Here is a 14,233-nt window from a genome sequence, read left to right on the forward strand (position 1 = left end):
AACTTACCATCCGTCTCATCGTCCCCGTCTACGGGTTTAGGCTCAAACAGTTGCTTGAAGTGTGGCTTGCAGTACAGCGTTGTATGATCGCTCTGGTACGTCTCGACTCTGCAAAAATACACTATTTTAGCTCTCTTTCCCTCTCTGCATCGTATTCTTACTTCTAACGACTCATTTCTTGCAGTTGACAGAACTGCATCGCAACTGCCGGCCGACTGTGCAGGCCGCATGTAGGTCATACTGTTTGCCCTGACAGGCCCTGACTAGAACTGCAAGCTGACTGCACGCGGACTGCACACTGCACAGTCAGTCGTCATTTGTGAAGCAGTTATGTCAACTGCTACACGATTGGAATGGAAGTCTACTTCTACACGAAATTTTAATTTTATGGAAAAATACTAGAACTGTAACTTGCACACGAGAGCATATAAAGCAGTTTTAGTCCGCTTACATAGAGCATAAAGAAAAAAGACCTTACGAGCGTGAGAAGTGAGAGTGTAGTGAGCTCAATTTTTTTACAAAATATGCCGTATAATAATATAGCGTGTAACCAGAACGCTAGCAAAAACTTAGCGTTATTGTTATACTACCTAAACAGAATCCAATACCAATAACCATTTGGCAAATTTTGTAAGTGATTTTGTATTTTTCAAACCTGCAATGTATAGCGTGCAAAACTAGGGTTAATGCCCCACCTACGACGCGGCATTGACTCCGCAACGTTCGTTGACCTCTAGCGTCAGTCAGATGTTTTATTTGCAATATATCGTAAACTTTTACAAAATTAAAGGGATTTTTTTATATTTTTTTCGCGTTTTATTTTGTGGTATCATATCAGTAATCATCAGTACTATTACCCGTGTTCGTTTTTGCCAGCCAGCGTTCTGGTTACACCCTGTATATCTATATAGGGTGTTATTTGGTCACCCAAAAGGTCACTCACGTGAGATGTTTGTTGCACTGAATGCATCTGAAGCACTCTTTGTGCCAGGCGCGTCGTTCTGCTTTGATCCTCTCCATAGCGTACACAGGTCTTGAGCATTTGGCGCACATGGGGTTCTCGTCGGCAGCTTTCATCTTCTTGCAAAGCTTTTCGGAGCTTTTTGACTGTGGACATACATTCATTATTAGGAACTTGATTTTTTAACAATCCCTACGAATACTATAAATGCGAAAGTGTGTCTGGATCTGTCTGTCTGCTAGCTTTTCACGGCCCATCCGTTCAACCGATTTTGATGAAATTTGGTACAGAGATAGCTTGGATTTCGGGGAACTTTACTTTTAATCCCGGAAAATTAAAGAGTTCCCTTGGCATTTTTAAAAACCTTAATCCATGCGGACGAAGTCACGGGCATCATCTAGTATGTAATATAAAAGGAATAACCGACGGACTATCAACGTACAGTAGTGCAAGATTTTACGTCTCACCAAACCAAACCAAATTCTAGAGTCGAAATACTTCCGCGTTACAGTAAACTGGATCTTAAATGCCTTGTTTTAAAGCTCAAGTTTGTCTACACTTCTACAGCCAGCGATCCAAGCGGAAACATTGCGAAATTAAAATCAGTGGCATTGAATATTTGACTTCAATTAAAGGCTGTTTAGGTCCATTTTACTGTAACGCGGAAGTATTTCGACTCTCGAATTTGGTTTGGTTTGGTGAGACGTAAAATCTTGTACTACGGGTACAGTTCAAACTATAACGGGTAGAAACGAGATATTGCAACGCAAAGTGGCATATACTAGGAGGTACTTTTTATCCCAGAAAATTAATCAGTTCCCACGGGATTTTCAAGGCCCCGCGGACGAAGTAAAAAATAAAATAAAATTAAAAACATCGAAAAAGCTACCGACGAGGATGGGATTCGAACCCACGCGTGCAGAGCACATTGGATTAGCAGTCCAACGCCTTAACCTCTCGGCCACCTCGTCTTGTCCACACGACGCGAAATAGGTACTTTGACCCGACCCGCCCAGATTTCGCACGGTTAGCTAATTACAACTTTTTTGAAAATAAAATATAGTCTACATAAATGTTACTCAGGGTTCAGGAATGTAGCCTTCTACTGGTGAACGAATTTCCAAAACCCCCTACAAACTTACAAACTTTTGCTCTTTAGAACGTGGCGTGAGTCCACGTCCTGGTGACGTTAGAATAGAATAGAATAGAATGTTTTTTTATTCATGTAAACTTTTTAAAAGTGCTTATGAATAGTCAGGTTTAATTTACCACTGGTTCGGAATGCCGTTCCTACCGAGAAGAACCAGCAAGAAACTCGGCGGTTGCTCTTTTTAATTTTTCAATTTACAATGTTATTATACCGTACTATACAAGCCATTGCAGCCCCGTGCATTGCTAGAGCGAGTCAAATCCAAGCTTTTTTATCGTTTACATAGTCTGCGACTGTATAATATGCTTTTTTTAGAAGCATACTTTTAACACATTTTTTAAACTTGTGTAAAGGCAAGTCTAAAATTGCTTGTGGAATTTTATTATAAAATATTACACTCATTCCCACAAATGACTTTCCCACCTTCCAGAGGCGGAGCGCAGGAGTAGCTAGCTTATTTTTGTTTCTAGTTTGCCTATCATGGAGATCACTGATTTTTTTGTAACTGTGAATGTTTTGTCGTACAAAAATTATATTATTGTAAATATATTGGGAAGCTACTGTAAGAATACCTATTAGGTACCTTAAATATCTCTCGTAGGGAATCGCGCGGTTTTAAATTATAAATTGCACGTATTGCCCTTTTTTGTAATACGAATATTTTCCCAATATCTGCCGCTTTACCCCACAGCAAGACTCCGTAAGACATAATACTGTGGAAATAGGCAAAATACACAATTTTTGCAGTTTCCACGTCAGTTACCTGTCGAATCTTTCTAACAGCATAAGCAGCAGAGCTGAGTTTACCAGCAAGTGTTGATATATATAGAAATCTGGGACCTCGTCTTCACAGCTGAAGACGCTGTCCAGAGGTTCTATGATGCCGACACTTACCACAGATATAGAGCCCTCATCCTTATGCCGGCGAGACTTGCTCTTCTTGACCTTCCGCGTCTCCGAGACCACCTCCTGGTAGTGGACCCTGGACTCGGACTGGATGAGGGACTGTGACGACTCCACAGTGGCAGCCATTGCTCTGAAATTAACAATAGCATACAATAGAAATAGTTTTTTACAATAATTATACAGGGTTAAATAAAAAATATCAGAAATTCAGAAATATAAGATTTTATGTAACTTTGACTATTTAGGCAGCGCACGCCTCGGAAACTCTAACTTAAATGAGAGGATTTTTTCCAACCTAATTCACATTATTTCAAATTTCCTGGGGATCTCTAATTTTTTGAGAATAAATTGTAGTTCAATTTCGAATTGCCATCTCGACCTGTCGCGTGCTATACCTGTGGGCCTACTAAGCCTAATAGTGGCATTTCTGAGACGCCAATGAAGAGTTAATGATGCAAACAGTTTCGCTCGAGACTCAATAGGTATGTAGGTACTCGTATGTACCGTTGGTGCATTCCAGGTCACTCTTCTCAGACCTGGGCGCGTTTGGAACCCTCGTAGCTTAAATTTTAAGTTCGCGTAATAATTATCACCACTATATCTTACAAATACAACAACCGACTATCAAAAAGTGTAATTTATTACCTACTAGCTGACACGCCCCGGCTTCGCTCGGGTGAAGTTTAGAAAATTGAGGGGGGAGGTCGAATTACATTTTTCTCTCCGTGAGAACCATCCTCGTACTTCAAGGAATATTATAAAAAAGAATTAGCGAAATCGGTTCAGCGGTTCTCGAGATTTGCGATGAGCAACACATTTAGTGATTCATTTTTATATTATAGAGATTTTGAATAAATTATTTGAATTTTGAATTGCCATCTCCACTTGTCGCGGAAAAAAAAAAATATCAGAAAGCTCTCGGCACGTAATTCTTATCATTAAAACTAACAACTTTCTATTAGAGTACGGTTCGCAACCCTAGCGTGGCGTTCCTTCGACGATTGCCATCATGATCTGTCGCGTACTATACCTGTGGAGTGTGGGCCTACTGAGCCTTAGTGGCGTTTCTGAGACGCCAATGAAGAGTTAATGATGCAAACAGTTTCGCTCGAGACTCAATAGGTATGTAACTACTGGTGCTCGTATGTACGTCGGTGCATACCAGGTCACTACAAGTCAATTAAAACTACCGTACCTTCTCGAATCTCGACGTAGGAATTTGATGATTTAACTTAACTAGTACCTTATTTATTTATTCAAATCAAATCAAATCATTTATTTGCACGATTGCAGGTACAATGATGGTGTTACAGTGGTTTATTTACAGCTACAATCCGCCATACAGTGGGCATGCAAAATTTATTTTCTTATTATCTATTATTAATAAGCTATTTTTTAACTTTTTTTTTTAGAATTATAATGTTCAACAGTCACATATCACATAATATAATATAATATCACATGTCACATAATAATTATCTACCTGTAATATATTAACCAAGAAATAATTAAAAAAAATTAGTCAATATAATATAATCACATCAAGTCAACTCTAATTAAATTACCTTAAGATTACTATTATTATTACTACATAATTATAAATTGTATAATATTTTATTCCTTGTATTCAAAAAATTCTTTAACGGAATAAAATGTTTTTGCGGTCAGCCATTCATACAGTTTTTTTTTAAATGGTCCCAGTGGTAAGGACTTGATGTGATTTGGCAATTTTTTTTTTTTTTTTTTTTTTTTTTTTTTTTTTTTTTTTTTTTTTTTTTTTAATACAATAAAACTTAAAGCTAGCCTTATCTAATTACTATATAAATCATGACCGCGTGGAATGGTGCCAAGAATACTGGCTGCATTTCCGCGCTGGACTGCCAGGCTGATCCGCTGCGCAAAAAATGAGCCAGCCCTTCTGTCACCAGTTGAGGCTATTAATACTTTAGTGCACATTCCAGTGAAATTAATTATTACTAGCTTATGCCCGCGACTTCGTTCGCGATAATTCAAATTTCAAATAATTTATTCAAAACTAGCTGCCCTGGCGCACTTCGTCCGCCCACTCGAATCAAATTTTTTTAATTTTTCTCTCCGTAAGAACCATCATCGCACTTCAAGGAATATTATAAAAAAAGAATTAACGAAATCGGTTCAGCTGTTCTCGAGATTTGCGATGAGCAACACGTTTAGTGATTCATTTTTATATTATAGATAAGTAATAAATTACTCTTTTTGATGGTCGGTTGTTGGATTTGTAAGATATAGTGGTGATAAGTAATTATTAACTAAACTAAAGCTACGAGGGTTCCAAAATCCAAACGCGCCCAGGGTCTTAAACTATACCCGTGCATAAAATCACGTCGATCCGGTGCTCCGTTGCGACGTGATTGAAGGACAAACCAACAAACAAACACACTTTCGCATTTATAATAAGAGCTGATGGGTACCATTGTAGACTTGTTCATTGTCAATTTTAGAATTCGTAAGATAATTATGAAATGGGCAACGAGGGTTCCAAACGTGCCCTGGTCTGAGAAGAAGCCCACAAGTCACAACAAACTCGGGTATTCAGAATGAGACACACAGTTCCTTTTCCAGATAGGTAGGTACCTAATGTTTGTAATCCTAGATTAGTTTAAGATGGCCGCACGCAGCGTCAGTTAGAACTTTTCCTTTACGTCAGTGCTATTAGAGATCATTCACTTTATAAACGACTTCGTCCGCATGGACTACACAAACAAACCCCCCTTTATTCCCACTTCTTCCCCCCCCCCCTACCCCCTAGGGGTTGAATTTTCAAAAATCCTTTCTTAGCGAATGCCTACGTCATAATAGCTATCTGCATGCCAAATTTCAGCCCGATCCGTCCAGTAGTTTGAGCAGTGCGTTGATAGATCAGTCAGTCAGTCAGTCAGTCACCATTTCCTTTTATATATTTAGCTTATTATAAAATTGTGATACTTACCTAATTAATTACGTAAACTTAACACTAAAGCAACGAGGGTTCCAAACGCGCCCTGGATTTAATCGTAGATTAGTTTAAGATGGCCGCACGCAGCGTCAGGTAGCGCATTTTATACAAACGTAATGGCGTCTATTAATACACAGTGAAAAGTCAACCGGCCAGCGAGTCATCCGAAATAACCCCCACACGCACTACTGTCAGGACTTTTCCTTTTATTTCGCGTTAGTACTATTAGAGATCCTTCACTTTATAAACGACTTCGTCCGCGTGGACTACACAAATTTATTCCGCCTATTCCAAAATATATACAAAAGGCCACAAGAGATTACTTAAAATTATAATTAAAACTAAGTTAGAATATAAGTTTACATACATACATAAGTACAATTTAATACGTAAATTCTAGTTATTTTTAAGGAGCGCCAGCTCGCCAACAAACTGGCTCACCAAGTTTGGCGAGAAAAAAATAATGTAAATATTTGGTGTACCTACGCTTGTTATAAAAAAAAAAAAAAAAAAGAAGTATGAATTTTATTTTATTTGACGCTTGGTAGGTATCTTTCATTTCACGTCACTATATATGACAGATGTCGATTTAGGATTTCCTCACTCTAGTTTACTGTGCCAAAGCGCAAGTTTTGTTTATTCAGAAAGTTAAACCCATTTGGCCACCTCTAAAAACAAAAGATCACATTCTCCACAGTGCGCGTGCACCCTTCTATTCCATTTTCTCAGCGTGTTTTCGTTTAATGGTGGGAAAATAGAGTGTCGCGTTTCGTAATTAATTGGAACGAAGTATATTTAGAGTTAGACTTTGTTGCATTGTTTTTTTTATATATTAGCAGTTTAAAGGGATTTTTGAATATTCAATAGTGTAACGGTTAGGGAACGGACGAAAATCCGAACGGACAAACCCTACCCGTTGCATTATTGTATGGCAATCGACGAATGGAACGGACGAAAATCCCATTGAGTAGAAAAAAACCCCACCAATAATGAATGCATCGAGTGAGGTTTGATCATTGATTTATTATGTACTAAGTAAAAAGTTAAATGAAGGTTTATAATTTTTATTTGGAATTATTTTGAAATTATTAGGAAACTATTTTATTTCTTAAGACAGGAAAATTATATCTAATAGGTACCTACTTAAGTTTGAATTGAAAGTTATGTAGGTAAGCAGTCTTGGAATTTAGGGTAGATTTAACGTAAAAGGTTAAAACACGTTAGATGCCAAACGGTTCACCTACTTAGAAGTACTTACATATGTAAGTTTAAGCGAACGCATTAAAATAAAATGTCCCTGAACTAGTTTTTTAAACTGCATCATAACTGTTACAGCTCGAGATGGCAAACGGGGTGGGGACGCCCCGCACAGCCCCCGCGTTAACCCGATGCGGGATAGCGCGGGTGTGCGTGGTCCCCCCCGCCTCATACCCCAATTGCTATCTCGGCCTGTCTTGTACTATTAATTATTATAAGTTCCTGCGATAGTGGAGTGGCGGGATGGGTGTGATGACGTAACGTGAGATTTAAAGACAAAGAATATTAGCCATGTTAAATGACTGACATTCCCCTTTCCTCTCCAACTAAGCGCCAAGCTTGTGCTAGGAGTAGGTACGACAATAGTGCAACGGGCGGGGTTTGAACCGTCGACCTTTCGGTTTTCACTCCACTCCTTTACCCGTTGAGCTATTGAGGCTCTAAGTTTAGAAGGAGATAGCAGATTTGTAGAGCGCTGTCCCTGTCATTGAGACCGACAAAACGTCATATAGGTAGATAATTGACAGAGACCGACGCTCTACAAAGCCGAAATGTCATTCTAAAGGGCGATGTAGATTACTTTCTACCGCGTAAACTTCTCTTAAAATCCGACATGCGTTACGATTTTCGTCGGTGTTTCCAAAATTATACATTTCGTTGTTTACGTATATTCGGATTGGGCGGCGTGGGCGGAATGTGGCCTGTGGAATTCCGCGCTTTACGGCTGAACTTAGTATCATCTGGATTCTGCCTACTGGAAATCAGTAGATACCCTTATTATTAATGCGACAGTGTGTTTGTTTGTTGGTTTGTTCATCAATCACGTCGCAACGGAGCAACGGATCGACATGATTTTTTGCATGGGTATAGTTTGAGACCTGGAAAGTGACATAGGCTACTTTTTATTCCGGAAAATCAAATATTCCTACGGGGTTAAGTCGCATACCCCCTCCCGTGCCCCGAGTGCCATCTCAACCTGTCGCGTACCTAAATAACTTAATAGAGATGCCTCTCATGTATAGATAATTATGTAGTTATTCTTATAATCACCATCATCATAATCAACCTACCGGCCCACTACTGAGCGCAAGTCTCCTCGAATAATGAGAATTGTTTAGGCCTTAGTCCACCACGCTCGCCAAGTTGTTTACGTATATTCGAATTGAGCCGTGGCCGGTGGAATTCCGCGCTTTATCACCAGCTGGATTCTGGATTTTGCTTAGTCGTTCCTACTGAAAATAAATGACCTATAATGGATATGGTATGATAATGATCGTCTAGTTTTTAATGTGGCTGTTATAAGGTATTTTTCGTACAAATAAACTAGTAGATTACTAAAACCCATCTAAATCAACAAAATATTTTTTAATTTCTACTCTAAACGGTCGCACTGTACTTTTTATCTCGGGAAAGCAGATTTCTTAAGAGATAAAAAAAAGTAAATTCACGCGAACGAAGTCGTGAGTATCAGCTAGTAGATAATAAACGGAACCCAGTAAACACGAAGTTAGATCGCTAGCCAGTGATATGATACTTCCGAATAAGGGAATCCAACATACCAGTTGCAAGTGAAAACTAGATGAACGTGTGCAAGACAACGCTTGATATAGAATTAGAGATTCGCTCACGAGTAGCATGTGAAAAATCACGTGAAATGATTTTTCATATGATAAGTAAGGCAGCAAAGGAAGTAAATGCTACTTTACTTTTTTTTAATATTATAGACCAGCGCTTGGCTGCAATCAGACCTGGTGGCAAGTGATGATGCAGCAGATGATGCTTGCCTAGAAGATGCCTATTTACTATTGACTTGAAGGTAGGTACTCATATTATAATTGGAAGGGAAAACTGATGCTAGAAGGGTGTTCCAAATCTTAGCGGTTCGAATTAGAAATGAGGAGGCGAATCGCTTCGTACGACTACGTGTCGTACGGGTGCAGACATTGGCGATGCCTTGCGTTACGATAGTAGAAAGGTGAAGGAGGAACCAGGTCGGAAAGAGCACACTCTCCGAAATAATATCCTGTAAAAATACCGATAGACATGCAACTTTGCGTCATATTAATAATGTAGTCTATGAAAAATCACGAAGCAAAATCAAATACAACGCGAACGGTTGAAATAATATAATTCCGCTTTGTTTAAATTTCGCGCGCGCACGGCCATCGACCCGAGCTAAAGAGCACGCGGACGAGAACGCACTCGTATCGCTACGTGTTATCATAAATGCGAAAATTCACTTTCCGTAAAACCAACCTCCAGAATATCAGCGCTGGTGATTTTGTTCATTATTTCCGTGAAAAATCGTCCGTGAAATCACTGTTTAGAAAAATAATGATTTATAATTAGCAATCATGCCCATCTCTATTCTCTATAGAAAAGCCGGTGATAGTGAGACGTGCAAATTGAAATGCAAAAAAGTAGAATGCAAAACGCGTCTACACGCTTTCGCACGAATTAGAGTAATTGTCATTTAATTGTGCGCGGAAATGATTTGACCGTATCAATGGTATCAATGTCATCTTTGGTATAAAAATAACCTGATGCCTGGAAGAAAGAAAAATAAAGAAAAACCGGCCAAAAGCTAGTCAGGCTCGCGCAACGAGGGTTCCGTACTGTAGTCGTATTTTTCGTAATTTTGCACGATAATTCAAAAACTATGATGCATAAAAATAAATGAAAATCTGTTTTAGAATGCACAGGTGAAGACCTTTCATATGATACCCCCACTTGATATAGTTATCTTACTTCGAAAATTGACAATATCTACTATTATTATTAGTTCATGATCACAATTTAATTTTTTTTGTGTGATGTAACCACAAATTCATGGTTTTCAGATTTTTCCCCGAATGTCTGTAATAAGACCTACCTACCTGCCAAATTTCATGATTCTAGATCAACGGGAAGTACCCTGTAGGTTTCTTGATAGACCGACAGACAGACAGACAACAAAGTGATCCTATAAGGGTTCCGTTTTTCCTTTTGAGGTACGGAATCCTAAAAATCAATCACGTCAATTCGTTGCACCGTTGCGACGTGATTGAAGGACAAACCAACAAACAAACACACTTTCGCATTTATAATAAGGAGACATCCGCTAATCCAAAAGGATTTTTTAAAATTCAACCCCTATAAATGGGTAAAATACGGATTTGTATGTATAGTCGACGTGGACGAAGTCTCGGGAATAAGATAGTTTCAGTATTTAATCCGTTATTAAATGAACCGGTAGGTACAGACCGACACGCACGTAATTGTTAATTATAGTCCAAATAATAGCGACATGTAAGTACATAATACATAGTCAATATGTACTACAACTTACTTTACTACTAGTTTTTGTCGTTCTAATGCTTTCCCGGTATTGTATTTATGAATTTAGTTCCGTCTATTTAGACAATTGTCGTTAATTCCGGAAGGGAAGAACTAAACTTTTTTTTCCTTGAAAAGAAATTAAAATTTAATTAATTTCAGGGGGAAAAATTAATAAAAAAAAATAATGGAGGTTAAAGTATTTTTAATGGAAATTCTTTAAAATTTTATAGGGAAATATGTAAATTATTTTTTTCTTTTTAGGGTGTGCCTGAAGAGTGACAACGGGTCCCTATTACTAGGCCTCCGGTGTCCGTCCGCCTGTCTGTCAGCGGAATATATTTCATGAACCGTAACAAATGAAGAGTTAAAATTTTCACTGAATGTGTATTTCTATTGCCACTACAACAACAAACAACAAATTGCTCTATCACCGCTATAATGGGGAGTGCTCTGAAGAGTTGTTTGATCTCATTCCACCCTCCTTTTTCTACAACCGCACCGCACACCACCAAGAACAATTTCACCCACACCACCTGGGCGTCTGGTGCACTTCGACCGCCCGTTGTGCCAGATTCTTTTTTCCACGCATTAGCAAGCTGTGGAATCAACTCGCTTCGGCGGTGTTCCCACTAGATTACAACATGGGGTTATTCAAGGGGCGGACCAACAAATTCCTGTAAGGCCGGCAACGCATTAGCGGTTCCTCTGGTACTGCAAATGTTCATAGGCGGCGTAATCACTAAACATCAGGAGACCCGCCTGATCTTTTATAAAAAAAAATCATGAATATTGACCTAAATTTTAGCACAGTTTTGGGCCGTTTTGTTTAGAAAATATGAGTCTAGAGTATTTTATTCAGTAAAGCGAAATGCAGCCCGGAAACTGAACTAGAAATGTTATAGCAGCTATGCATTGTCGTGACATAACAGCGGGTAAAATTAGCCGCAAAGCATCTTTGCAGGTGCGTCAGTGTTGCACTCGCGAATAAACACGAATTACCCCAGATTTAGGGTGTTGAACCCACGTTGAAAATTTAAGTGGGTGTTGAGATTGGAATGGGTTATTCGGCTCACTCACGCGTTTTAGCTAGGTTAGGGAATGTGTGTTTGTTTATGTTTATGACGCTGCAAAAGTGATTTGATACCTAAGATTACAATAAGCTAGTTATATTCATAATTCTCATTGCTGGCCCATCGAGCACCGGTCTCTCAAAATGAAACAGGTTTAGGCCATCTGCCCAATTGCGGATTGACACTCCTTTGAGAATATTGTGGAGAACTCTCAGGCTTACAGATTTCCTTGCAAATATGATTCTAGTTCAACGGGAAATACCCTATAGGTTTTGATTCCCTTGACGGATCTTGACAGACACAACAGACAGACAGACAACGAAATGATTGTGTGACGGTTCCTTTTTCTCTAGTTATACGGAACCGTAAAAATGCTAAAACAAACCTAGAGTAAGTTCTCTAAATATGGACTACCTTATGGGTTTACTTAAATAAATCGCAAGATATTGAAACTAAATCAGTCTTTTTAATTTAAATCCGTCAAGAAACTATTACATAATTATAACATATATTTGAAATGTCCTAAAGAAACAAAATTTCTAACAAACATATGTTTTTTATAAAATATTACAAATTTACACATTCAAAAATAGGTAGCTCAATATGGACTACTAGGTTTTTAATACGGACTTAGGGTGTCCAATACGAAGCATATTATTTTTTAGAGAACAATAAATAAAATAGGAGCTGGCGAACAAAACGGTGTAAGGGCATCGATTGTAGCTAACTTCGCTTTGATAGCAGCGTCATCGAGCAAAATATCACTATGGTCCATATTATGTGACTAGTCCATAATTAGAGAACTTACTCTACTTGGTATCTGTAATGAATGGTTCAAATACTTAATGTATTTGTTACCCTTTACCCTTCATACTGGTTTAAATTTACCCAGGGCGTCGTGCCAAGCTTGAGCAAGGGACCAGGTGAAGTGTTGAGATACCATTCCGGCATAGGGATTTAAATTACCCACTATTCTCTTTGAACTACACCCGTGCTGGAATTAACTAGGTCGGTTAAATGTGACACATATCACACACATATCAGCCATGTTTATCACGACTAATATTCCCCTTTTCTCCTCCAAGTGCCTAGGAGTAGGTAGGCACGACAATGGTGGGGGTCAGGGTTTGAACTGCCCTATCAGATTTCAGTCCGCTTCTTTAACCGTTGAGCTATTGAGGCTCTGAAGAAGATTGAGGCTTTCAGAAAATTATGGAGAACTCTCCGGCATGCAGGTTTCCTCAAGATGTTTTCCTTCACCGTTAAAGCAAGTTATGTGTAATTTTTTAAACGCACATATCTACCTTTTCTACATCAAATAATGCGATTTCTGTATACGAAAGTTCCAAATACTAAATGTATTTGTTACCCTTTACCCTTCATACTGGTTTAAATTTACCCAGGGCGTCGTGCCAAGCTGGACCAAACGACCAGGTGAGGTGCTGGGATACCATTCCGGCATAGTGATTTAAATTATCCACAATTCTCTTTGAACTAAACCCGTGCTGGAATTAACTAGGTCGGTTAAATGTGACAAATTAATTAAAGTTAACTTTGGCAGTTTGGTTTTTATGAGACCATAGAAAAACGCAGTTTTTAGCAAAAAAACTAGAGTGAGAATAGAGGTAGATTTATCTTAATTAGATAATTACAGTAGTTAGTAATCGGGTCCCGTTGGCACCTTTCGAGTACGGACCTTGGACGATCTAACCTATCGTCCAAGGTACGGACCCCTAAAAAGTACAAATTATAACACATTGTTGAGTAGGTACCTACCTAATGAGTGTCTTAAAACACAGCTAAGTAAATAGTTAGTAATAGTAGTCATCATCATCATCACGATCAACCCATCGCCGGCTCACTACAGAGCACGGGTCTCCTTTCAGAGTGAGAAGGGTTTTGGCCATAGTCTACCTGGCTGGCCATGTGCGGGTTGGCAGACTTCACACACCTTTGAGAACATTATGGAGAACTCACAGGCATGCAGGTTTCCTCACGATGTTTTCCTTCACCGTTAAAGCAAGTGATATTTTAATTACTTAAAAACGCACATAACTCCGAAAAGTTAGAGGTGCGTGCCCGGGATCGAACCCCCGACCTCCGATTAGAAGGCGGACGTCCTAACCACTAGGCTATCACTGCTATATTATAGTAATAGTAGTATGTGTTAGTATTACATAACAATATTAGCTGATGTTTAGATAGTCCATCTTCATTGGCATTCTATTAATATGCTGATCAAAGGTGGATAGTAAATGACCTAGATAACGTTTGTATTCTGTATTGGTAGAGCCAGAAGAACGTTGTCTCAATGATTACATACCTAAGTCACCACCTTTTTAGGGCTCCGTACCACAAAAGGAAAAAAAGGAACCCGTTGTTGTCGTCTGTCTGTCGTGTCTTTCAAGAAAACCTATAGAGTTCTTCCCGTTGGCCTAGAATCATGAAATTTGGTAAGTAAAGTAATTTCCGAAAGCCGTGAATTTGTTGTTAGATACATATTATCACAAAAAATAATGTTTCCACGAAAAATTACTAACATAAAAAAACCGGCCAAGTGCGAGGCAGGCTCGCGCAATGAGGGTTCCGTACTACAG

General features: G+C 38.8%; 1 protein-coding gene and 1 non-coding gene across 2 annotated transcripts in view; both read right to left on the reverse strand.

Annotated features, from left to right (window-relative positions):
• Nucleotides 1–14,233, reverse strand: part of LOC117993346 (LIM domain and actin-binding protein 1) — a 40,959-nt gene that overhangs the window by 18,275 nt on the left and 8,451 nt on the right. The window contains exons 2-4 of the mRNA XM_034981148.2: nt 3,006–3,147; nt 944–1,107; nt 8–108 (exon numbers count right to left, since the gene is read on the reverse strand). Coding sequence (XP_034837039.1) covers nt 8–108; nt 944–1,107; nt 3,006–3,143 — 403 coding nt within the window. The 5' untranslated portion in view covers nt 3,144–3,147. The remainder of the gene's footprint in view (nt 1–7; nt 109–943; nt 1,108–3,005; nt 3,148–14,233) is intronic.
• On the reverse strand, nt 1,851–1,932 carry TRNAS-GCU (transfer RNA serine (anticodon GCU)). Its single transcript has one exon. It is a non-coding gene; the product is annotated as a tRNA-Ser (tRNA).

The sequence above is a fragment of the Maniola hyperantus genome, chromosome 23 (assembly GCF_902806685.2).
Source record: "Maniola hyperantus chromosome 23, iAphHyp1.2, whole genome shotgun sequence".
NCBI classification, from domain to species: Eukaryota; Metazoa; Arthropoda; class Insecta; order Lepidoptera; family Nymphalidae; genus Maniola; species Maniola hyperantus.